General features: G+C 39.5%; 1 protein-coding gene across 7 annotated transcripts in view; it reads right to left on the bottom strand.

The window, feature by feature from the left end:
• Nucleotides 1-24,963, bottom strand: part of DYNC1I1 (dynein cytoplasmic 1 intermediate chain 1) — a 379,649-nt gene that overhangs the window by 8,982 nt on the left and 345,704 nt on the right. For all 7 annotated transcript variants that reach the window (XR_011566171.1, XM_070787517.1, XM_070787515.1 and 4 more), the window contains 2 exons: nt 14,876-15,016; nt 10,638-10,763 (listed from right to left, as the gene is read on the bottom strand). Coding sequence is in view for 6 of the 7 variants with exons in the window: in XM_070787517.1 (XP_070643618.1) it covers nt 10,638-10,763; nt 14,876-15,016 (267 nt within the window). In the remaining variant the exon portion in view is untranslated. The remainder of the gene's footprint in view (nt 1-10,637; nt 10,764-14,875; nt 15,017-24,963) is intronic.

The following is a 24,963-nucleotide window of genomic DNA, read 5'->3' as shown; positions in this document are numbered from 1 at the left end:
AACCATGGATTCCAAAGATCCATGACAATTCAGCTCCTGTATTAACCTAAAAATGAAAGTTTTCTTTAAAAATGATACCTTACAAATTACCTTTTCACTTTAATAAGCGTTGATTTTTTTGTTTGTTTGTTAATGCATTTACAGGAACTGTGGATATGAACATGGATTTCTATAGAACTGCTAAACCCTCCTAAGCTCTAAAAGCTTTTTTAAAAGTACGATTATTAACGTCACCCCAGTTCAGGAGACTGCGGACTTACTGGTGTACAAACACACATCTGTGTTCAGAGGAAGCCTGTATTTTTTAGGACAATTCCCTCTGCCACACACACAGATGGAAGCAAAGTGGGAGGTAATAAGCAGTGAAACAGCCGTCGGAATGGAACGACCAAGCTCCACTGTATTTAACTCTCTGGAGAGTCTACCATCACTGGTAACAATGGATGAAACCACGAACCAAAATCCCAAGCCAGAACGCAGTGTACCGAGCACATAAATATACTAGAGTGCGTACTCTGCGGTAACTAAGTATTTACAGCCGGTTTAGAGCAGTCCAGAAAGTAGAAGTTACATTCGTCTCCGCTCTGTAGCATTTGCTATTACCAGTCAGTAGTTAAAATTTCTGTGAAATTTAGCAGCATGCTAACCCATGGGCGTCTGATGATATCTGACTATTTTTTGGTTAAGAAAGAATTTCTTTTATCTAAAAATCCCATCTAAGGGAACCCTCAGTCACTCATGAAGCTTGAGACCTTTCTGCTGAAGTTCTCTTCCTAGAATCTTTAAATGACTTTTATAGCATGTTTGTTAGAACAATACTTTTAAAAAATCCATTACCACCCAATTAAGGAAAGATATAAAGGTAGAACATAAAAGCCCAAAGTAAACAGTGACAAAGATGGGCCTCTATCAATTTCAATAAGCCAGCAAATGTCAAAGGAAATCATTTTAAACACTATTCTAAACACTGTTCTTTAAAAAAACAAAATTGAACATTTAGAAATACTCATGTTAAAATTTAGCATCATGGGATGCATGACAAAATTCTGAAGTTTTTACCTGAGAAGGGAAACAACAAAAAAAAAAATCACACAGCTGAAAAAGAGTTAATTCACTAAGGCTTAAAGATGACCTTGCTCACATCCGTATTAAAATCTTGTCACCCTCGTCTTTAGAAATGTCTTAAGCATTATTTTTCTATTACTTTGAACCATCTATTTCTCTGTTCAAAAGATGGAAAAAAAATGCTAAAGACGTTTGACTGATGGGCAATAATGGAAAATAAACTTTTTAAACTTCATTACCACTATTTTTCCATAACACAAAAGACCAGGATGACGGGGAAGTGAAAGCGCATACATTACTCAAATTGATCTGTCATAGTAGCTGACTAAACATATATCCTTTCTTTTTCTGATATTATTAACTATAGTTTTTCTAGTAAATTCCTAGCAACCACTGCATCTAAGCAGTTTTGACAAAAAAGAAGGCTTATTGCTAAACACCTTAAAAACATTTACCAAGGTAATAAAGGAAATGTCATTCCCTCCTACTGAATGTTTGGGCATAAAAGAGGTATTTGTATAATGTAGTTCATGATTTACCGTATCTATAGTGTCCAAAAAAAGCATAATGAAAAAGAAGCATTTTTCCAGTGGTTTAACAACTATTTGAGTCAACTGTTAGGCTTTTATTATGACTAGTGACCAACTGCTCACTTTTAAAAGCAAAGGAGAGAAGAGTAACTGGAATAGAGATTGGAGAGGAAGAACAAGCACTCTTTCTAAGTTTATGTTCTACATACCTTTTCCCCATGCAAATACAGTTATTTTTTCCTGGCCATCAATCTATAGACAAGTTGGAGGCTGCCGTCTGAGCACTTCACACAAGTACGCTTTTTCTTAACCTCCAACTTTCACCTGTGAAACATTCATTTACCTGTTTATTACTATTGAGTGCCTGTATGTGCCAGGCACTGTTCTAGGCCAGGTTATCCTGTTCAAATAGATGACAATAGGTAAGTATCTATGGACCTGTAGATGTGGCTCTCTAAAGATCAGAAAAACTCTAGTGAGGAATGTGATAAACCAGAGGAGGGCTGCCAGACCGATGAAAGGTTCTATCTAAATGTTGCAAAAGTACTGGCCGACCGTGAGGACAAAGATCAGAGAGAATTCCGGGCCACTGATCAGTTTTATCTGCCAGCCTAAACAGTAAGAGTGCAAAACTGCTCCTACAGTGTTAAGCTCTGATATTCCCTAAATGATAAATAATTCATGTTTTAAAATGGAAAAGATGTTCTGATAGCTGACAGTCTCAGAAATTCATGCAAACCTTTCATGAAAGTGGAATACAATGATTCATTCACTTCCTCACTTTGCAAGTCCAGCCTACATGGCATATAAATATTTATACACAAACATGTATAGGCAGATATTTGATTTCATATTCTATTTCAGATATACCAATAGTAACACACATACTTACAGAAGAAACAAATAACTCTTCATTTCTGTACAGGCCAGTGTTAATCTAGACTCATAAGATTGGAGCAGCTTCATGCCATGATTTGAGGCTACTGTTCTAGGCAGAAATGTTTCAAGATAAAATTTAGCAGTTTTGAAATTCTATAACTAAACACAATTTTGTTAGACATAAAAAAAATTAACACTATAATTAATGACTGCCTCAGAATCCAAACGGCTATTGAAGATGACAGTTTGAAACCACAGAAGAATCATAAAGATGATTAATTATACAAACTAATACTTGTTTCAGAAGGTTTATATTCAGAGACCATTTATCACCAAAATGGGAATATATTAATCTCATTGAATATTGCAAATTACTATGCACACATTAATTTGGTTTTTATAAAATTAGATATTAGGGTTTTCTTTTCATTTAGTCAAGTACTCCGTAAAATATAAAAGTCATAAGTATTTTCTTATCAATTCAGAAAAAAAAGTGGCTTGAAAATTTATAAACTAATGCTACCTGAATAAGCACACTATTTATATAAGAATTAGTTTAATCATGGTCTTTAACATATGTGATTATCAAAATAGACCCACTGCTACTACATTTACTATAAGATGAATACTTATAACATTAATTGAAATAGCACTTTCTTTTTAACATACTTTTCCTAGAAAAAAATCACGTTAACACTAAAATTATAATCATATATTTTAACCAGATGATTTTATTTCAAATACATATAATTTATTATGACAAGGAAATGAACTAATATATTATTTCAAAGTAGCTTATTTTATGTAATTATATTTATTAGCACCCCAAATCTGTCCATACAAATATGCCTTTGTGCTTTTTACTTAACTGCACAGGTTTGTGGCTAATAAACATTCAGGTTAAAAACACTAAGTATCTGGATTTTCAGTTTTTATCTGGATTTGGGCATCACATAAGTCTTTTCCATGGAGGGAAAAACCAAAAGAAGTGTTTAGCATTAGCGAAGGAAAAAACACCGTTTAACCCATGGAAGAATAAGCTAGCACTTAAAAGACCTTCTAGAGTCCAGAAACCTATGGCCACACTCGTTTAATGAGAAACACAAGTGTTCGGGGCAATTATAACTGGACTCCGGTGAGCTGAGCCTAGCTCAGCCCTTCCCTCCCCTCCCGGATGCTGCCAGAACTGAGCCACGCTATCGGGCTCCTCGTCGGCAGAGGATAATGGCTTTCATAAAGCACAATAATTAAATCGACTCATTTCAAGTGCAGTTCTTTTTCATTAAGGAACTCGTATTTGCATCAACCCCCAAATTTCAGTTTAACTTCGTATTTTGTCTTCTGCATGCCAGCCTTCCCCACAGAGGGGGATTATTTATATTCAGGGCATAAATTCCTGTGGAAAAGGGATGTGGGCCCTGTCCTACTGGAAAACGTGAAGTCATTCCACGAAGCGAACAATTATTGCCTCAGTGTAATCCACTTAAAAACCATACGTGTATTATTTAGTTTGCGTCTCTCAAACACTCTTTTAACTCCCAACACGTCCAGTTTATCAGGTGCTACTATGCTGAACAGCGATTTAAAGTACAAGGGAAATGGCTCACGGAATCCCTCTTTCTTCTTGCTCTAGCTGTCTGTGAGAACGGCTGCAGGCACTTTTTATAGCCCCTGTGCATTACACCTTGACCACCATTCTAAAGTATCTTGCATAGGTCATTTTTCCTACTGGGATTCCAAGTAGAATTTTCATTCCAGTTTTTAATTGTAGCTTTAAAATAGATTCAGATGAACGTTTAAAACCACGCTTTAGCGACTGCGTTTGATTTCATATTCTCCTTTTTCCCTTCCAAGATTTTTTAAGGCCCTTTTAACATATTGACAAGTGTCAAATTTACTGCATTTGTTCCAATTTGTATAAGATGACTGCCTTTCTTTTGGCCTCCAAGAGTCACAGCAAACAAGGCACACGAAATGGTGCCAGAGCTCAGGGTTAAAATTTAAAGATTAATACACATTCCCTTAGATAATGAGTAAATGGGGTACTAAACAGAGAAAGCCAGGGCAATAAGACCTCCTCATCTCCCAAATTACAGTTTTCCAGTTGCTGTTTTATTTTTCCAACTCTACTTTCAGCCGAGATGATTTTGGAATTTTATCATTTTGACTACTGTAGGAATAAAATCAGGGATCTGAAACTTATGCATATTTATCCCAACTGAAAACAAAATCTTCCCTAGAAGAGGTTAATGGAAAAAGAAATAAATAGGAGGTAGAAGATAAACTGCTTCTTTCACAACTGGGGCTGCAAACAGCATTCTAACTAATTCAGATAAGCAGCAAGCATAGTTGTTAGGGGATATTTATGACAGCTGCATCTGTGTGACTGCACTGAAGCATTAACAATGGCAGCAGGCTTTCTGTAAAACACATCGGCGAGAGAGACAGGTAGCGAGGCTGGTTATCAATCATCAGGACACGTGAATAATTCTACACTCACTGGCCCATGTGCCGTTAAAATCAGCTTTCTCTCTCTCTATATAGAAAACCTTGCTATTTGGTAAAGAGCCTTGGCCGTGAGTAATTCTTATTTTTAATTCTTAAGAATATGTGTGTTCACACATCATTTTTGAAAAACCCAACAATGATTAACAGGTCTGAAGAAGAATACACTCGACATGTTCAGGTTATATTTGTAGTTAATTTATGACTTGTTATCTTACTCATCTTTCAATTAATTGAATGGGATCACACAGCTCCAAAACAGATGGTGTCCCATAGTTTGGGGAGCAAAATCTTGCAAACTTACTCAAGTGCTGGGCTCATTTTAAAATTTAGATCTTCGAATTTTAAGTGGTACATGCAACCACTGTCTATTTAAGTAACTTTTGAGATGCATGAATAGAATAAAAATTATAGCCAAATAATAAAATGGGTCTTCTCTTTCCAGGAATTCATATAACTTCCATTTATGCTAATGGGAGGTAAGCACCTGCTCTGCAAAGAAAACAGACCCCTATCTGTGAAAATAAATGTGTACAGTGTATTTTCCAGATACAATGCCAAAATGAAACAACCAAAAACGTATGCTGTATAAACAAAGCATCATGTGGCCTACCTGAAAACACTGCATTTTATATTTTACCTCCTTACTCATAGGCTTTGAGATGTTACTCATGCCTTTGCCATTTAAATGTAACAAGAAAAAAAAAAAAAAAGGATGGACAGACTCAATCCGGTGATTTCAGTGAGCGCACACACAATCCCCTGTTTACCCCTTCAGAAGTTCATAATAAATCGCATCAGTAAATCTGGATCCGAGCCACTGCTCTCTGCCATCATCTTAAAAGTCATGGAGGACAACTGTACATAATAGAGGTGGGCACGATCATGCGGGCACTGCGCTGGGACTCCCTGCAGCAGCTGCACCTCGGCTGGGACAGGAGATGAGGCAGACGGTTGTTAATGCTGGTGACACCGAGTCCCTTTCTGCAGTGCCCTCTGGTTGAGAGTCAGGTCCCACAGGAAGGCACATCGACCTGGACTTGAATGGAGCTGTCTCCACTGGGAGTCACAGAAGTCTCCTTTCAGGGGACAGAGAAAGGCTGTCCCTCTCAACTCCACCTGAAGGTAGGTATCACAGAGCTCGCTCCCTTATTACACTCTCAGTTAAAATTATGTGATCAAAAGAGGGTTGTGGGGAGGGGAACTAGAATATCCACCAAATACCCAAATATCATGATACTGAGAATGTGGAAATATTGCTCTTCTCATCCAACATTTTAAAATAGTCCTAAGGAATAGGTAATAACAATACTGGGCTTCTCGGGTGGCACAGTGAGAAAAATATCCGCCTGCCAATGCAGGAGACACGGGTTCAATCCCTGTGTGGGGACGATGCCCTCAAGAAGGAAATGGCAACCCACTGCATTATTCTTGCCTGGAGAATCCCATGGACAGAGGAGCCTGCCAGGCTACAATCCTTGGGGCCGCAAAGAGTTAGATCCGACTGAGCATGCATGCGTGCATGCAAAGAGTAGGTAATAATATCATACAGCAGGTATGACGTTTAGCCACCTCTCTAAAGATTTCTCTTTCCTAATGGTCTACATCAAGACCAGAACTTTTCATTTCTGATTTGTACTGTGAGGGTACTGAAAGCAATACTCTCCTGGACCAGACTGAATACAGAGTCTGAGGGACCCAATGCAACCTGGAAACATGAGGCACCTTGCTGGAAAATGTCTGAACAACTGCAGGACGATGACAGCAGAGCTTTAAACCAAGCTCAGGGCTCCTCTTGGAGAAGGCAATGGCACCCCACTCCAGTACTCTTGCCTGGAAAATCCCATGGACAGAGGAGCCTGGTAGGCTGCAGGCCATGGGGTCACGAAGAGTCGGACACAACTGAGCGACTTCACTTTCACTTTTCACTTTCATGCATTGGAGAAGGAAATGGCAACCCACTCCAGTGTTCTTGCCTGGAAAATCCCAGGGATGGCGGAGCCTGATGGGCTGCTGTCTATGGGGTTGCACAGGGTCAGACACGACTGAAGCGACTTAGCAGCAGCAGCAGGGTTCCTCTGCATGGGGCCCTGCGAGACGACAGCACAGGTAAAGCCAGCCTTGCTCTAAAACAGGACCTTAGAGAAAGAGAGCCTGCTTTCTCCACAGCCTAACAGAAGATTCGGTCAAGAACACCACGGGAGAACAAGCGTGAGATGTCCTCTGGCAGACAAGACACCCATCTGATGTACTGAGGTCCAAGAAAATGGATCAACAGAGTGTCCTCTCAAAACTACCATTAACCCTCATATACAGATTGTATTATAACGCTTACCTGAAAGTGTTTCATCTTCTTCCTAGAAGGTTCCACAGGCCAGGTTTTCTATCCAAAGGCCAGCGTGACTCTGGTGATGGGTTTCGTTCTAATGGGGACTGGAGGACCAATTTTGAATACAGATAATGGGAGCACAGTTTCTGGGCAGTCTGATCCTCAATGACATCCTTTTTCTTTTCCTCTATATTTTCTTCCTTTGAAAATCACTTCCTGCTCAAACCCCTTCTCCTTTGTCAGCAGTGCACCGGTATTCGATTTGACCTTGTATTTCAGATGCGCCAGGTTGCTGTAAAGGCACTCTGTCTGGCCTTCCACAATGTGGGTGATTACAGAGGCTGGCGGGGTACTGTTTACGGGGTGCCCTTCTCTTCTAAGGGGCGTCCCTGGTGGCTCAGACGGTAAAGAATCCGCCTGCAATGTGGGAGACTGGGGTTCGATCCCTGGGTTGGGAAGATCCTCTGGAGAAGGGAATGGCAACCTGCTCAAGTATTCTTGCCTGGGGAATCCCAAGGACAGAGGAGCCTGGCAGGCTACACTCCATGGGGTCACAAAGAGTTGGATGTGACCAATACAACGACATTTATGGACAGTTACGCTCCGTCAGTTCCAGGTTGGTGAACGAGACAATAGTAATTACCGTCATGGCAGTATCTCCCATGATCTACCAGCTCTCCCAAGTGGGCTTCTGCTAAACTTAGCTGTTGGAAAGTCATCTTTCCCTTCAGTACATGGAACTCTACAGATTTGGTCTTCAGAAACTTAGAACAGGGTATTAGGACAGAAAAGTACCCCTTTATTTCTCCCCCAAAACACATGAGATAAATTTGTAAATACATTACAAAAATACTCAGGAAAATATATACTTTCAGCAAAATTCTGTTGTAAAGTCTGGGTTTTTCTGAGCTATAGATGACTTTTTATAGGATCAAACAATACAGAAGGAACTGTTTGAATATATAAGCCTATCCTGATTTTTGGTCCTTCAGAAAAGGGCTAGAAGATTACAATAGCTTCTCTCAATAAAATTGTAGAACCCTTTTTTTCCTGGTAGTGAATTTGTGGGGATAAACAACCCTACAAATAGTTGGGCCTATTATATGTCACAGAGATTTTTCTATAGCCCGTCTAGACTCCAGACAATAGGTGAGACCGGCCTCGAGTTGCAGACATTTCTATAGTCTGTAATGTCACTTAGAAAAGCAAGGGCAATAATACCAAAATGAAAACCAGCCTGACCTGCTAGTGCGATAGAGGAAATATGAGTGTAACAACACTATACAATTTAGAAATGATGACAACAATGTAGGAAGAAGTTTTAGCAGCCACATATCAGTCAAAGCAACTTACAAAATCAAATATACTCCCAAAATATGAGTCATATTCAAGTAATTCTGTCCCATGGCTATATTATAACTTATTGCAGTAAATCCTGTATACATGTTATGCTGTATTTTCTTATTGCCTAAAGGTGGTGTGTGTGAATGTATATTACATGTATATATGAATTATGTGTATATATGAATTATGTGTGGTCAACATACACATTTTTCAAAATGCCTTACTTTAAATAAACCAGACTGTCGAACTATTATGCTTTCCAGTCCTCTTGGATAAAGTAATGTTGTATATACTCCTAAAAGAGTTAAGGAATGTTACGTATAACAAGCAAGGGAGGTAGAGAAAGGAGTTTTTAAATTTCATCTATTTTCTACCATTTCATCTCTGAGCACGTCTGTTTTCTCTGCTGCAATTATACCCATTATAAACAAAGGAAAGAGAGAAACTTCTTTGTTTCTTAATATTTCCCTTCTTTCCTACCTCTCAAATTTTTTAAACAAATGAACCAATGTAGAATGCATGTTTTTGCTGCTTAGTTTTATTTTGATGAAGACCATGAAAAAGATGCACTGACTAAAATATTCACTGAAGGAAACATTGGCAATATTTTGGCTTTAGAATATATTGGCAATATTTTCAGTTCCGAAGGGTATTCTTTCTCAAAGATTCCAAGCTACGTCAGTAGTCAGCAGACCATTTCCTTCTCACCACTGGGGATGAATATTAACAGAGCCTTTGCCACTGTTCGAATGACTCAGCCTGTGGCATCAGGAATAGTTAAGGGGGAGTCTACTGAAATAGTATGCAGTGAAACGGAGAGATCCTTCTAGACATTCTACTTAGAGTGGTACATCCCCAAACAGGAAACTCCCATCTCTCAACACGTACACACACAGACACCATCCAGCCTGTAACACAACCAGCTCTGCCATATAGCATCGCCAAAGTTCCACTGTAGAACAGACCATCCAGGACTGCCAAAATCGTAGAAAGCTCATGGATGAAACCACAAAGAACCCTTCTCGGTGATCAGCTCCGCCCACCCACCAGGCACTCCAAGCACACTCCTGAGGCGGAGGATGTTACACCTAGAAATGTGGTGTATTCCACGCGCCCCCCCGGAATGCAAATGTTAGATTCATATCACACTAACACAATTTACACACATGCTTATTTTGTTTGGCTTGAAAGTTCAATATTTTGTCTTTAAGAAGAAACTTCTTTCGCCCCATCAGAAATGAAGATTTTTGTCAACACTTTCTAGAGAGTAAAAATAAACAGATCTGCTTTCATAAAATTGCTCTGTAATGTAATATTAAGTGTAGTGTGGATATTCAAGGAGATTTATCTGAAATCAAATATGTAGTTCTTCTGATGTGTGCCATAATGTTCAGAAATATTTTACACATCATGTAACAAGATAAACCCGAGAAGTATACACTGCATATAACAACTTTGAGTATCATGAAAACGGTACAAAGTTCTGACTCACCTCAGCTATTTAATTGGCTACTTTTAATTAAAGACTAATAGTATATAGCTTTTAATTGAACATACCAACTAAAGCTTGACTTTTCAAAATAAACAACAAATTCCAAATTCAGTGTTAGCATGATGAACTTGGCAAACTTTTCCTTCTCATGAAATTGGCAGGGGGGTGGGGTGGGTGGGGGTGCAGGTGGAGAGAGGACCATGCTTCATCACAGGATAGCTGGGAATTCTACAGCACTCAGAAAGTAGCCTGATCCTTAATTAACGGGTCCTGTGTGTGGAGTCGGAAGACCAAATTAGGCCCCAAGGAAGTCTCCCCAAACTCCCACTGAAGTCAATGGAAATTTGCAAACGTACTCGAGAGGGCTCTCACAGTCCACAAGGTGCTGCCAAAAATTTCACTAGGTATTTAAACCAGATATACAAGCCAAAAAAAAAAAGAAGCCTGAACACCAAAACACTAAATCAAAACACCAAAACCAGATAACAGGTACCTCTCCGACGTCGTAGATCCAAATGCGGCCTTCTGAGTCCCCAACGGCAACTTCCTTGCCACCTTGAGCCCAACGAACACGGTTCAGGGCAGACGCCCCCTCAATGGCTACACTTGCTGTTGGAACCTGCCAAAGGGGTTACAACAGAAACCAAGAATCTCTGAATATGAACTTAAATATACGAATTGACAATGATACGTTTAACTGGATGAGTCAGCGCGGCCTGCGTGCGCATGAAGTAATGTACGTCTCTTGTGCAGTTGGTAAAGGATTCATTGTTCTTAAATCATATGCTCCACTGAATTAAGAGGTAGAGAGGAGAGACACTTTCACAAAAAAGGAAAAGAGAGGGAGTCTTTTGCCATAGTCAGTGGGCAGGGAGTGACCTAAGTATCTGTGCGGATTATGCAGGGTACACAGACATCACACAGCAGCTAAATGTGAGACTTCTTGATTGGGTCCTGATTTATGGATTGATGGAGAGAGGGAGACTTCAGGATTTACCAAGATTAAGGATACTATAAAAGGCGGGGATGGGGTGTACGGTGAAAAATAAGTCATATTACTAAGTGTCTTCAAGGGGAAAAAAATGTATTGATCCCTTGAAACCTCATCATGGAAGGGATGCTCAGAAGAAAAAGTTCAAAACCTCAAGTTCTCCTGTTTTCTTTTCCTCTTTCTGCCCTGTTTTCCTTCCTCCCAGCAGTACCAAGGTGCAGGAAGTGCTAACTCTGAAAACCGACGATACCCTGACAGAGTGGAGCACTTACTTGTAGAAAAGGCCATACACCTCCTTTAATAAGCACCTGAAATCTGACAACGTTGATAATTACACATATTAATCATTATTAAAGTGAACTGGAGGTGCTGAGATGGAACCTGCAGGATTTGTTATAAGAACCTTACTATTTGGAAAAAAGAATTTTAGTGGGTCTACCCCTCTTTCATCATGAGTTGTATGAACTCACATCTGGAAGTTTGGGAGTTTATAACTGATAGAAAGATCAGCTCTCTGAGCTTTCTACAAGAATGTTGAATAGGAAATGACAACAGCCCATCAAAAAAGGTAAATGTTGAAACAAAAAGGAAAAAAATATATAGTGAAAAGAGGGCCACCAACATCATCTCATGCCACTGTTTCAAGACCTGGGTCTAATACACATGACTTCTTAGGGTGGAAACACGACCTGGCCTGTGCCTCTGCCCCGCTGGCGTTCTGTTATTAAGGGAATTGAAACCATCTGTTTATATGAGATTATTGACCCAACACCTATCTTTAAAATAGCAATAAAAACTCCATCATATGTAAGAATCTATGTTTAAATTTAATCTTGAAATCAATAAAAATTCTTTTACCTGCTTAAATCACAGTATGTCAATTGATAGCAAAAATGTAAAACAAAAGTCCCAGCTCGTTTTTTTTTTTTTTAAATACACAATTTCTACAATAAAGGGACCTGCTGTGCAGTGCTGTAGACTGAATTTTTAACTAAACTTTTCAAAGGCCAAAACAATATGAATTGCAATAGGCCATAATTCTGTCAATACACTTTATCATTCGTGTGCTACTCAGAAAACAAATCTGAGAATCGGCTATATAGTTTTCAGAATTAAAATTTTTAACTCCATAATTTAGGGAGATCATAAGGCTCCCACTTTTCATAACGCTGGTTAATATCAGATTTTATCTCTGAACAATCTCAAAAATTGAATAAAAAGTATTTAATCTTAATATAAAGATGACAAAAGATTACTCAAAATAAAATGATTTTTCGATACATTTTAAATTATGCCTAAAACATATTAAAGAATTTTATATATTTATTTAGAATTAAGTAATGTAGCAAACTGGAACAATTTCTATTTTAACCATTTAAAAATATCTTCTTTTCATCGATATCATAAATGGTGGGGGTAAAAAAATAGAAACTGACAGTCTATAACACAGGCTAAAAGAATTATGAAATGTATGAAGAAAATGACAAAAATATTTCATTAATTTGACAAGTAATGAGTTTTCAAAAGTTGCTGAATCGATAATGAAAATAATCCATAACTGTCTCTTATTCTTGTATTTCAGTTTCTTATATATTTTCACGGTTTTTAATCATTTTAATTGCAAACACAGAATATATACACATAATTTACCACACTGCGTAGAGATCAGTAACAGTGCAGTAGGGGAAGGTAAAAGCTGTCCTTGCATAGGAGTACTTGGAATAAGTTGGTTTAAAAAGCACTGTATTTTGAACACCGACAAAGAAGCACTGAGGTTTCAGGTTTTTTGCGTTTTTTTTTTTTTTAAACAAATCTGATTTCTAATCAAACAAATATTTGAAAAATCTTGTTCAACTTGAGAGAAGACAAAAATGATTTGAGGGTTTTAAAAAGTGTTCAGTTTATTACTGGATCTGAATCAGGCTCAATGTTATCTACTATTATTGCAAAAGCAGAACTACATTCACCGCAAAACTAAATGATTTGCATGCCCAGTAATGATTTCTTAAAATGCTTAGCTATAAAAGACTTATGTGGTTGTCTCTTGATACCTAGAGAGAGGGAAGGGGGGAAAAAAATCACATTTGGCAATGCTGAGATATTATTTCATTTTACCTAAAGAGCAGATAAAAAAACAAAACTAAACAAAAAGAGTTACAGAGGAATTACTAAGGAGTTGGTAGGGCACTCCACTGCATCATATTAATAGTTGAGTATCACCTGAACTCACTTCTGGTAAATCTGATTTCTAATTGTGTGTGTGTGTGTGTGGTGGTGGGGGGGGGGTTGTTTCCTAAATCAATCTGAAAACTGTGTTTTTTTGGTTGTTTACAGTGAATGAGTTTATTCTACCAAAGAGAAACAATATGATTTTAATCAATGGTGATGAAAGACTTCGGGAAACCATCACATTGTGAGTAGTAGGCACCTTTCCATGAAAGGCAATAATGTTACAAACGTTTCAGTGTCTGAAATGATGGGCCCTGCAGTACTGCTTCCCTTCATTTCCAAAGAGGCTTCATTACATAACTCTTGTCCTTGTCATGTAGTTCTGGTAGCCAAAAGGAAAAATCAAAAACAGAGTTCAATGGGAAGATTTGTAAAAGCCAACTATTTGGCAGTGGTTTTCGGTGAATATAATCTTGTATGATACAATGACTCAGTAATAACACCTGAAGGATATTTCCCTGCCCCTCCCCAAAAAATATCAGGGCAGCCGCTTCTCCTCACATCCCCCAGCTGTAGGCTTCCTAATTAAAAACGCTGAGCTGTTTCCTGTTCACAACACTTCAAAAGACCTCTCCCTTGTTCTCCACTTGACACGCAGTTTTCAGCACTTGTTCTTCTTACCTGTCCACTCATTGATGGAGAGCTACCCTGAATCACGGACCAGCTGATGACCAGACCATTTTACTGTATTAAACTGAAGGACCTTTAATATTCAGGTTTCTTTTTAAACTCCACCCCAAACTCTAGTACCTGAAAATCAGCACCTCAATAATTTTGAGTGGAAAAAAGGAATAAGACATGTGACATAATTTTACAAAAATGAATATATACAGCATGATTTTTAAAAACACTGTTTCCCTGTTGTTAATTGCCTTTTGAAAAATATTTCACTTGTGAAGTACTCCAAATGTGACATGTTAAAATATTTTTAAAAATTACTGAATTTAATATACATGTTCATAGATAGAAACTATTATAAAAGTGGTGAGTTCAGCCTCTTAGACAAGGATTATTTACCTTCTAAAAATTAAATGGACACTAGATCTAAACATCAACAGTCCAGAGAATCATCTTTTACGGATTTAAAACAAATCGTGCAAACAGCAAACACTGGCAAATAGCCCTTTTAAAAAGCCCAATCTCAAGTCAGAGTCCACAAAAGCTTACTTTTCCAAGTGTTTGCCCATAGAGTTATTTCAACACCACTCTCAAATATGCCCCAGTGTCCTTTCCCGCAGTGAAAGGCGTGAACATGTATGGTTTTGCTCTTTGCAAAGAAGGGTCGTCAATTGTCCAGGATTCTGCCACGGTTTTAGGGATGAAGTGAGATTAAATGATTTGGGGCCAAATGCATCTGCCAATTCCCTGCAGAGCAGCGGAGAATGGGGGGTCGGCAGCACAGCTGCAATTAGAGGGTCTGTCCAAAAAAGGCCGTTTCAGAGAGGGGGGGAGACGGAAAGAAGCCGCCGGCGCCCCCCTCCCAGCCCGCCGGGTCCGGCGCCTGCGCTCACCTCGGTGTCATTGTTGAGGTTCCAGAGGTCCAAGCGCCCCATCCCATCCACGCAGGCAAAGAGCGCGGGGTGCACGGGCGACCACATGACATCGTACACATAGTCTGCATTGTCTTCAAAGGAGTAGAGCGGCTTGTTGTGCTGTAAAGCAGAGAGACCGTGAAGACTTTGTGGCGCTGCCGCTGCCTCGGGCTGTCTAGCGAGCCTAATTAAAAACTTTGCACATTCACAAAGTGTCATAAAACTTCCCGAGATGAAAGTCCTCGGGAAGGTGAACCGCAGCTTTAAAGTTACTAGAACTGTCCACTGGCATACATAAATACCGGGGGTGGGGGCGGGGAGGGACTCTTAAGGGGCTCGGGGCTGGGACGGGCGGGGAGGCGGCTTCAGACACAGTCGTGGGAGACATTCCACACAGGTGAACGGGCGGCCCGGGAACTCGGGGTGCTCGCCGGGCTACGCGATGCGAGATGTTGGGGGCCGAACCCAGGCGTGCTCTGCTCGCCGGGGTCAGACCCGCGGGGGAAGGCTCTGGAAGCCCGGGCAATCGCGGGGACCCAGAACCCTTAGCACGGAAGGCAACGCCTGCCACCTAGCGGCCGTTTTCCGTGGCTGCAGCTCTGCTTCCAATCCGACTCCGGGGCCAGATTTATACTTTAATGGTTCCTTTGCGCGGGAATGGGGTCACGTATTTTAAAGGGATCTGTAGCTCTTCGGGCACGTGAAACATCTTGCGGTTCTGAGATTCTGGTCTCTCTATCTAGGATCAGTTCACCCAAATCAGGTGGATTGGTGAGGCTCAATGCACTGTCCCTCAACCTCCGTGGAAGGCGAATCACATTTTCTAGCTCACCCAATATTTCTAAGAGCCCTGAAAATCGGTGTTTTGGGGGGAAATGCATTAACACACCCCTACTGCATACAAATGCTTTCCCTCTGGAGGGATACAATAAACTAAAATGGCACTCCTGATTTCCAGCGAATATTGTCACATCAAAATAGCACAGAAGTCAGAGGCAAGTATGAAAGTACACCAGAAATAAAACGTAATTGGACTTCATGAATTATTCATTCCATCTGGCTTGTCTTATTCTAATTTCTGCATAATGGCTTTACTAATCCCTGATCAATTAATGTAAAATGAAATTTAAATGATAATGAAAGCCCTAGAGATAAAAGAAATTAAGTATTCTTATATCCTCTGACAGAAATCTAAACAATGGGAGTTTTTTTTTCCCAATGTCTTCATCCAGTCAGCTGTCTGTACCCTCTTCATGGGCTCAGTCGAATGCCTGTACAGGCCAGAGTAGTAAGACCAAAAAATGATAACACACAATATGAACAAGCAAATCCTTTCTGCAGAAAATGTTCAAAGAACCTATCTGTGGGGAATCAGCACCAAATATCTGAGCAAATTCCCAAGATATACTGTGAGGGAAAAGAAAAAGCCCAAAATCCATGTGCTCATGGACTCCATGAACTCAAAGTGGGAAAAATCAGTGAGAGGACAATAAAACTCCCATAGCCTGAACCTAATGCAAAAATTTAAGGTAGTGACTAAGTGATTTCTCCTTCCATGAATTATCTTGCTTTGGCATTGCTGAGACATGAATACAGCTGTAAGACTATTAAAGCAACAGAAGATTTTAGGTGAGACATTGCGTGTAGGGTGGGTGGTGTGTGTGGTCTTATTTTTAATTTAAGAAGTACCTAAAAAAACATGTAACACTGTGACCACAAAAAGAATTAAATGGACATTACTTTTATAGTTTTGTATTTTACTCCTCTACATTATAACTCTTATGCCAATATAGCTATTCTATCCCATATTTGCACTCTAATTTGGACCTAAGATTATTCACCTATTTGCTATTGATGTAGCTTTTTCCCATCCTCTCTCACTGCTTGGACTAGATGATTCAAACTTACTTCTTCAGAGAATCTGAATATCCAGTGATACCGTAAAATAATATGATAACATCATCTTTTTTTTTATTAATATATAAAAAAAAGGCAGGGTAGATAAAGTAGGTAGTCCTTCATTGATCGCTTCTGAGTATTAAATTCTCTTAGTAGAAGATTATTCCTGTCCCAAATTCTTGATTTTATAGCTAGCCAGTCACTATTTGTTAGAGAATATGAGTAACACATTTTTCTTAAAATCAAACAGTAGAAAAGATTTACACATGCTTTAAAAAGCCAGTTCTCAGGACCCTTTATTAATAAACTAGCTAATAGGATAACTGGGTATACAGAGGGGTAGACACAGATGAACACAGACAGTCAATAAATATATAACTAACTTACAGTCCTTGCTTTGCTCAATTAGAAAACCATCCAGCTTTAAAGCCATCCAGGCATTTTCTAAGAAGCTGATATTATTTCATATGTTAATTCTCTCAAACTACATTGCTAATCTCTAGTGTTTCTTTCCTTTTCTCTTTTGGTGGCTTCCTTTTTTTTAAATAAACTTAGTCAAAACTGTAGTATATCTTGGATATTTTACCTTTTAAACATCTGGAAATAACTTTTAGTTCATCTGACCAAAAGCCAATTTTCTCATATTAAATAGTCTTGTAGTGAAATGCTAATATTCCCTTATCACCTCCTACCTCCAAGACTGAATCTTCCATTCTAAAAGTCACTATGCAAGTAATTCTAAATTATAGATTGTGCATGTTTGGGGCAAGGGAGAGGATTTATATTGTCAAAGGATTTGTTTTAACCTTGATAAATTTACAGGATGAAGAAGCCTTGGTCAGGATTGAAGGCATTAATAGGGTACCAAGGGAACCAGCATCCATGAACCAGTAGTTCCTAAGATTAGATCAGCAGATGCCATAGGCACAGGCTGATGCACTCATAATAGTAAGCACTGCTGTTCTGAACATTAAGTGCAGTTTTTTTCAATAAAGGAGCTTTCATTCTATCTTATTTGGGACTCAAAAGGTAAGCTGAAAACCTCACTGAAAATCTGTCTCAAACACTTAATATAAAACATCTCCTAATTTACATATATATCATGAAATATTAGCACTTTCATATAATACGTCAAAAGCATTAGGGCCTAAAGATTCTGTTTTTGAATTCTGAAACATAGATGCTTGTATCCACAAAGTTGTTATAGCTTGCTATTGCATTAGCACCAGTTTTAAACCACTACAAGTTTTGAAAAGGTGGAAAGTGTAGGGGCAAATTTGACCAATGATTTTTGAGGAGGAACCTGTAACATTATTTGTATGTATTAAAGCTACAGAAGCCTGATGATCTTAGATATTTACTCTGCAAAATACTAGGCCACTTAGCAAAGTAAATATCATTCCACTGTGTGTTACTGTAGAAAGTGTTTTTCAAGACAATCAAATTTGCCTTGAAAAAAAAAACTAGGCAAAAACCCCTTCACTTGTGTGTTCTCTTTTCTGATGCCCTGCTTGGTATTGGTGACCTGTCAGAAAAAAAGAAAAAGGAAAACTGCCTTTTAACGCAGCCAACAGTATGTGTGACACGTGCCAATGAAATAAAGCTGTAACAACCAGACAAGTTTCCAGGGCTGTGCCCCCAGAATGCTGAAATATCCAGACACGGATCAGCATGATTTTAATGCCCTGATTCTCGAAGTGGAGAAGTAGGCCACCAGTCACCTCCCAGACAGAGTTGAAGGGCAGGGAAGGGGAAATTACTGGGTGTTTGCATGTGCCTGACTCTATATACATATTGCCTAATTTAATTCACATCAAATCTCTGAAAGGTAGACAGTATTTACAGAAAAGAAAATGATAGTTCAGGAAAGTCAGTAGCTTTCCCGAGGTTGTACGTGGCGACACTGGAGTTGGTTCTTTGGTTTTTCTAGCTGTTAAGTACATTTTCTGTTCTCTGGAAATCTATGAAACACAGTGAAGGTCTTCAGTCTTCACAGAAAGAGAAGATCTGTTACCAGTCCTGGCTGCTATCCCATTCAATTCAACCCAAACTTACTAAGCACACATTATGTAACTTATAGGAAGAGTTAAAAATATCACAGTCAGAACGTTTCATTTCCTGAATCAGTTATTAATAATCCCAAGGCTGTTACCCTTACAATTCCAGGGACCCTTAGCATCTTGTGATGCTAACAGAAATCTTTCTCTCCAGCAAACTAAGAAAAAGGATGGAAATGGCCCTCTAGCCAGCAGAGATTAAAGCAGGCCATGCATTAGAGAGTAGAATAAAATGATGCTAAAAGCAAAGATCCGGGTTCAAGTTCACTCAATGCCGATATAGCCTTGGGTGAAGGACTCCAATTGAATTATATTATCTGATAGATGGGGATAAAACGAGGAGGATGGAACAGAAAAGGAAGTAGGAGAAAGTGCAAAAACTACGGACCTTGGGAAATTTCAACTTAGCATCCTTGGAGTTTATTTTCATCTGTAAGATGGAAATCTGGAGAAACTGACCTCAAGGGTTCCCACTGGCTTTGTGATTCTATGACTGTTCTGTGGTAAGAGCTGAATGGAATAAAGCATGTGAACGTTTAACAACGAGTTATTCAAAACTACATATTATAATTAAAGCCATCTTCCTTGATGTTCTGTGGAATTTATATCTCAGCAATTTTTTTACTTTGAGTTCATATTTCATCAAAATACACGAAGATATATGAAGGCAGTTTTCAGTGAAAAAAATGAAATAATAAAAGTAATAAAAGATTTATTTGACCAGTTGGAGAAGGGATTAAAAAATATTAAATTTACATACAAGAGGCAGGTAGTGAACTCTGTTCAAAAATGAACAGTTACAACATCCATCAACGTTTTACAATAAAGACTTGATCTCTAGATTGAGCTTTGATTTTATAAGTACACTTCTGACAATGAGGAGAGCTGCACATTTTTCCAATCAGTTAAGTATAAAATGATTTCATGAGAGGTGCATTTCTATCTCTGATGTCAGAAATGTACCAAAGTCACATCCAGGAAATATAGTGTTTATTTTCCTCTATATGATTTATTTTCCTCTTATCAGACAGCTCAAGATGTCCCAGTGGGCTTTAGTTTTTTGAAGGCTGATGAAAAGGAATATTTTGTGCTAAAATGCCTCCGAACACCTCCAAACACTGCGGTTCTTGAGGTTGCATCTGCCTGTAAATGATTAGCTTTCAAAGCCAACTTAGAAATGTCGACCCAAACCATGAACCTTTCTTTGGGAGGGTGGGGAGTAGGGAAGAGGGTATCATATGGGTAGGTCGGACGGGGTGGACAACTAACAGGAGCATTTCTGTATTTTTATTCTGAGATACAAGGAAAGCAAATACAAGGAATCTTACCTTGAAAACTGTATCTTGTTGGGGAAAAAAATCATCATCACCATAATACTAAACAATAAGTAATAAGAAAATGTCCTTCAAAAATTGTCATGTGAGTTCTGGTGAAGTAATTAAATAGCCAGCCAGTTCTTCCAGGAAACATTAAAAATGTGAGACCACAATATCACTTAAAAAAAAAAAAAAAAAAACTAAAGGACCCCCAAACTTGAAGCTCACAAAAATGTATGCCTCTACCATAAAAAGAAAGTCCTTATACAAACAAATCCAAACTCACAAACCAAACCAAAAAACCAACTCTGTTGGCCCAAAAAAAGGTGCTGGGAAGTTTGGTGCTGTTGAACCAAATGGAAAACATTATTTGCAAACTACATGCTGGGTCCTCCTGAAGCACAAAGTAGCCTGTATTTATCTTAATTTGTGTGGCTCACATTGTAACAATACTCCTGATACCCAAATCCTACCTTTACCTGCCTCTATCATGGTGAGAAATTCAAAGTCAGGCATAAACACTTTGGCTGAGCTATTCTTAACAGAGTTAAGTAGAGTGAGTCTGCTTGTTGTTTGGTCGCCTCAACCAAAAGTACATCTGAGGACTTTAATTTGAATTAGTTAATATAAAATAATTAGAAAGAAGGCTCTAGAAATCCAGGAATTAAGCCTTTGCCTCTGTATAAATGTAGAAGTTCTGCTGAATAAGCCACATAAAAGGTGTTTTTTGTTACACTACCTTCCTCTCCTGCTTATTTGCATGAAAAATCCTTCTAATCCAGGAGGCGCCACCAATAAAGAGGATAATTATCCATATAAAAGAATGTATACATATTCACAGGTTTTGACTAGTATTTGAGTGTTTAAAGTCACGGGAAAAAAACCTACAAGCTTCGCCTCCCTCGTTCATAAAGGAGTATATTTCTCCCTACACAGGCACAATTTTTATGCACATCAGCTGCACTTAAGGGTTCGCCTTTAAAACGGGTGTTTTAGTGAAGCCTGGAGAGAATTACTGTGAAAACACTCAAGCTGGGGTGCTCTCCTGAACTGAACTGTTTGGGTTCATCTTAGCTGCTAGGGCGCTTTGGGTAAGTTCTGCCTCCTGACTGGGGGACAGGCAGAGCAGAGAGTGTCAATTGATGGTTGGCTCTTTGGTACCATTCGGGTGGTCATTCTCTGGACTGCTGGCTTCTCTCTGATACAGACTCTGTGACTATAGAAGGAGGCAAGCTAGTTTAAAAAGAGACCTTCCCTGGTTACTGCTGCCCCGACTCTATTTCTACCACGGGTGAGTGGTTTCACACCAAACATGATGCTAGTTAAAGAAACATTCACTGTACAGATAACGTTCAGGTTGATGAGAGACTGTGTCAGGAGGGAGGAGGGAATGGGTAGAGACTGATGTTTAGGACATGCTGGTGGAGAGGGATGACCTCGGACTGGGCCTACACAGCCAGAAGTGTGGTTGTAGCTGTACCTTTAAAGGTTAGAAAGACAAGCGAGGATAGCGGTGCTTGCAGCCTTAAGCAGCTTTGCGTATTTCTTTGTTACTACTTAGGGTTAAACTGCACAATGGCATTTTGTTAGTGGCTAGATTCAGTGGTGGAACATCTCCACTCTGGTCTAAACTGTCCACCTCCATCCAACTCTAGCGCCTGGCTTACAAACTCTCTCCCCATTATAAATACATTTATATGTAATGTATATTTGTATATATATTTATAAAATACACATATATATGTAGAAAAATGGGCTTCCCAGGTGGTACTACTGGTGAAGAACCTACCTGCCAACACAGGAGACATAAGACATGTGGAATTGATTCCTGGGTCAGGAAGATCCCCTGGAGGAAGGCATGGCAACCCACTGCAGTATTCTTGCCTGGAGAATCCCATGGACAGAGAAATCTGGTGGGCTACAGTCCATAAGGTTACAAAGAGTCGGATACGACCAAAGTAACTTAGCACGCACGCAAAAATATAAATATATAAATTTAGAAATACATAATTCTTAAAGATTTAAAAAGATAAAAGTATAAGCCTAGATGGAGTTCCCAGGTGGAACAGTGGTAAAGAGTCTGTCTGCCAACTCAGGAGACACAAGAGATGAAGTTTCAATCCCTGGGTAGGGAAGATCCCTGGAGAAGAAAATGACAACCTGCTCTAGTACTCTTGCCTGGAGAACCCCATGGACAAAGGAGCCTGGTGAGCTACAGTCCATAGCGTCGCAAAGAGTCAGACATGACTGAGCAGGTGTGCAGGCATGTACATAAGCCTAGATCCATAGATTATATCTTCCCTGGTGGCTCAGCTGGTAAAGAATCTGCCTGCAAAGTGGGAGAGCTGGGTTCGATCCCTGGGTTGGGAAGATCTCCTGGAGAAGGCAAAGGCTACACACTCCAGTATTCTGGCCTGGGGACTTCCATGGACTGAATAGCCCATGTGGTTGCAAAGAGTCAAACATGACTGAGTGACTTTCACTCTCACTTCACAGAGTACATCTTGACTCTCCCTCCACTCTTATGTCTAAATTCTACAGGGTAAACACGTGCCAGTTCTCAGAGCTAACCTGACATTAGTGGTCACACTACGTTTAGTAAATACAACATTTAGATGAATTTTGTTTCTTTTCAAGAAGCCATATACCCAAATACCCAGCTTTAAAATCTAATGGTAAATTCACCTAAATAATTAAATATCCCATTCTACCTGCTCAACAATTCAGTGTATATCGTGTACATTCAATTTTGCTTCCCAGGTGGTGCTAGTGGTTAAGAACCTGCCTGACAATGCAGGAGACATCAGAGACATGGGTTTGATCCCCAGGTCGGGAAGTTCCCCTAAAGGAGGGCATGGCAACCCACTCCAGTATTCTTGCCTGGAGAATCCCATGGATAGAGGAGCCTGGTGGGCTGCAGTCCATGGGGTCACAAAGAGTTGGACTTGACTGAAGTGTCCTAGCACAGCACACATACATACATAAGAAAGGCACATTTTCAAAGGGTCAAGGCAAGTTTTTTTCTGGGTCTGCACCCCTGCATCTCCTGGTGTTAAATGCAATGTATTTTTTAAAATATTATATGTAAGAGTGGGATAGCTGACAATTTTATTTATTTTAATGGTGGAAACAGTGTATTTATTCCAATTGGCACAGAGAATCCCACACAGCAGAAGTTCAAAACATTCATTTCAGAGACAGAATACATTTGATAGGCTTCCTGCTTACCCTCTTTATTGATTTGATGACCTATTTTATTTTGCCTAAGCCAAGTTGAAATTAACGTCTGTTCAAACTGGAAATACCAGCTAAGCATGAGATGAGGTGATTCAGGACATTGGAGATGGGCATGAGAAAATAACTTAGTATTAATGATGAACTCTGGACAATTTGCAAGGCTAAGAGGTCACATGAGGCTGCCCTAGATGGACCTACCCTGGTTTGATCCAAACACAGCTATTCTGGGGGATAATGAGGAGTTTTAATTTATCTTCCAACATCAGACATAACATGCAGATTAGATCAGGAGGTGAGGGTGGAGGTATCTTTGAATTTCATAATTATCTGGGCTTCTCAGATGGCTTAGTGGGTAAAGAATCTGCCTGCCATGCAGGAGACACAGGAGATACGGGTCGAGCCCTGAGTCAGGAAGATCCCCTGGAGGAGGAAATGGCAACCCACTCCAGTATTCTTACCTGGAAAATCCCATGGACAAAGGAGCCTGCTGGGCTATTACAGTCCATGGGGTCACAAAGAGTTGGACACGACTGAGCAACTAAGCATGGATTATGTACATGGTTGTATCTGTTATTTGTCATTCTCACTCTCTCTTCAAACATTAGCACTTAGAAGGAGGATGAGGAAGGCAAGCCCTCCGGCATATCACTGAAATGAAAGGGCGAACGCTTCTGCTCTGGTTAAAAGAGACAAGAAAGGATTCAGCAAGCCCTGCTTGCACAGGGATAAAGACCAGTCAGCAGGGCGAATTTTAAGTCTCAAAAGTGTTTGTACTCCTATGGATTATTCACACATGCCTGTATAAATATTTAACAGGTATGTGTTGGTGGGTGACTGTTTGGGGGGGCGGGGGGGTCAGGGGTAAATGCACAGGAAGCAGGAACACAGGCTAGGTCTGGCTGTGACTTGATGATTACATTCTTGTGGTTTCTTTCACAGTTCAAATGTTCTCCCTGAGTGAGCTTAAAAAACGGAACCCCCTCCTTCTGCCCCCCCCACAAAAAGGGAAGAAAAGAATTTGATGACTAGCATAGGTAGTTTTCTAGAAGGCTGATTTTAATATTTGCCACCTTATGTTAGGAAGGGAGGGGAAGAAGGGGTGAAAATGAGGATAAATGAAGAAAAAATAAGTCAGATACCACCTGAAGGTCATGTTTATTACAGAGGCAGCCAGCAGGGCTTTGGGGTTGTGGGGAAAAATGCACTTTCATCCAGGAAGTGTTAATGGCCGCAAACTACTGATTTTGTTCATCATCTTCCCTGTGTTAAGGGTTATGCTCAAGTTACTGTAACCTTTAACTTTTTATTTTTATTGTGTTTTTCTTCTGATGCTTTAAACATTTTAACAAAACGCTAGCAGAAATAGACATGCTTCAGGGCCCTCTGCTAGAATTATGTAATTTTTAAGGAGATGTTTCCATCGGAGTTTAAAATAACCTTACCTACCTTAACAAAATACATTATTTCACTTAAGCTCTTCAAAAGTATTAATTCATCAACAATGACTTACTGAGGACCTACCATATTCTTCCTACTTCGGGAAATCAATAGAAAGACA

Source organism: Bos indicus, chromosome 4, assembly GCF_029378745.1.
Source record: "Bos indicus isolate NIAB-ARS_2022 breed Sahiwal x Tharparkar chromosome 4, NIAB-ARS_B.indTharparkar_mat_pri_1.0, whole genome shotgun sequence".
Classification (NCBI taxonomy): Eukaryota; Metazoa; Chordata; class Mammalia; order Artiodactyla; family Bovidae; genus Bos; species Bos indicus.
This window is presented reverse-complemented; position numbering and strand designations above follow the sequence as displayed.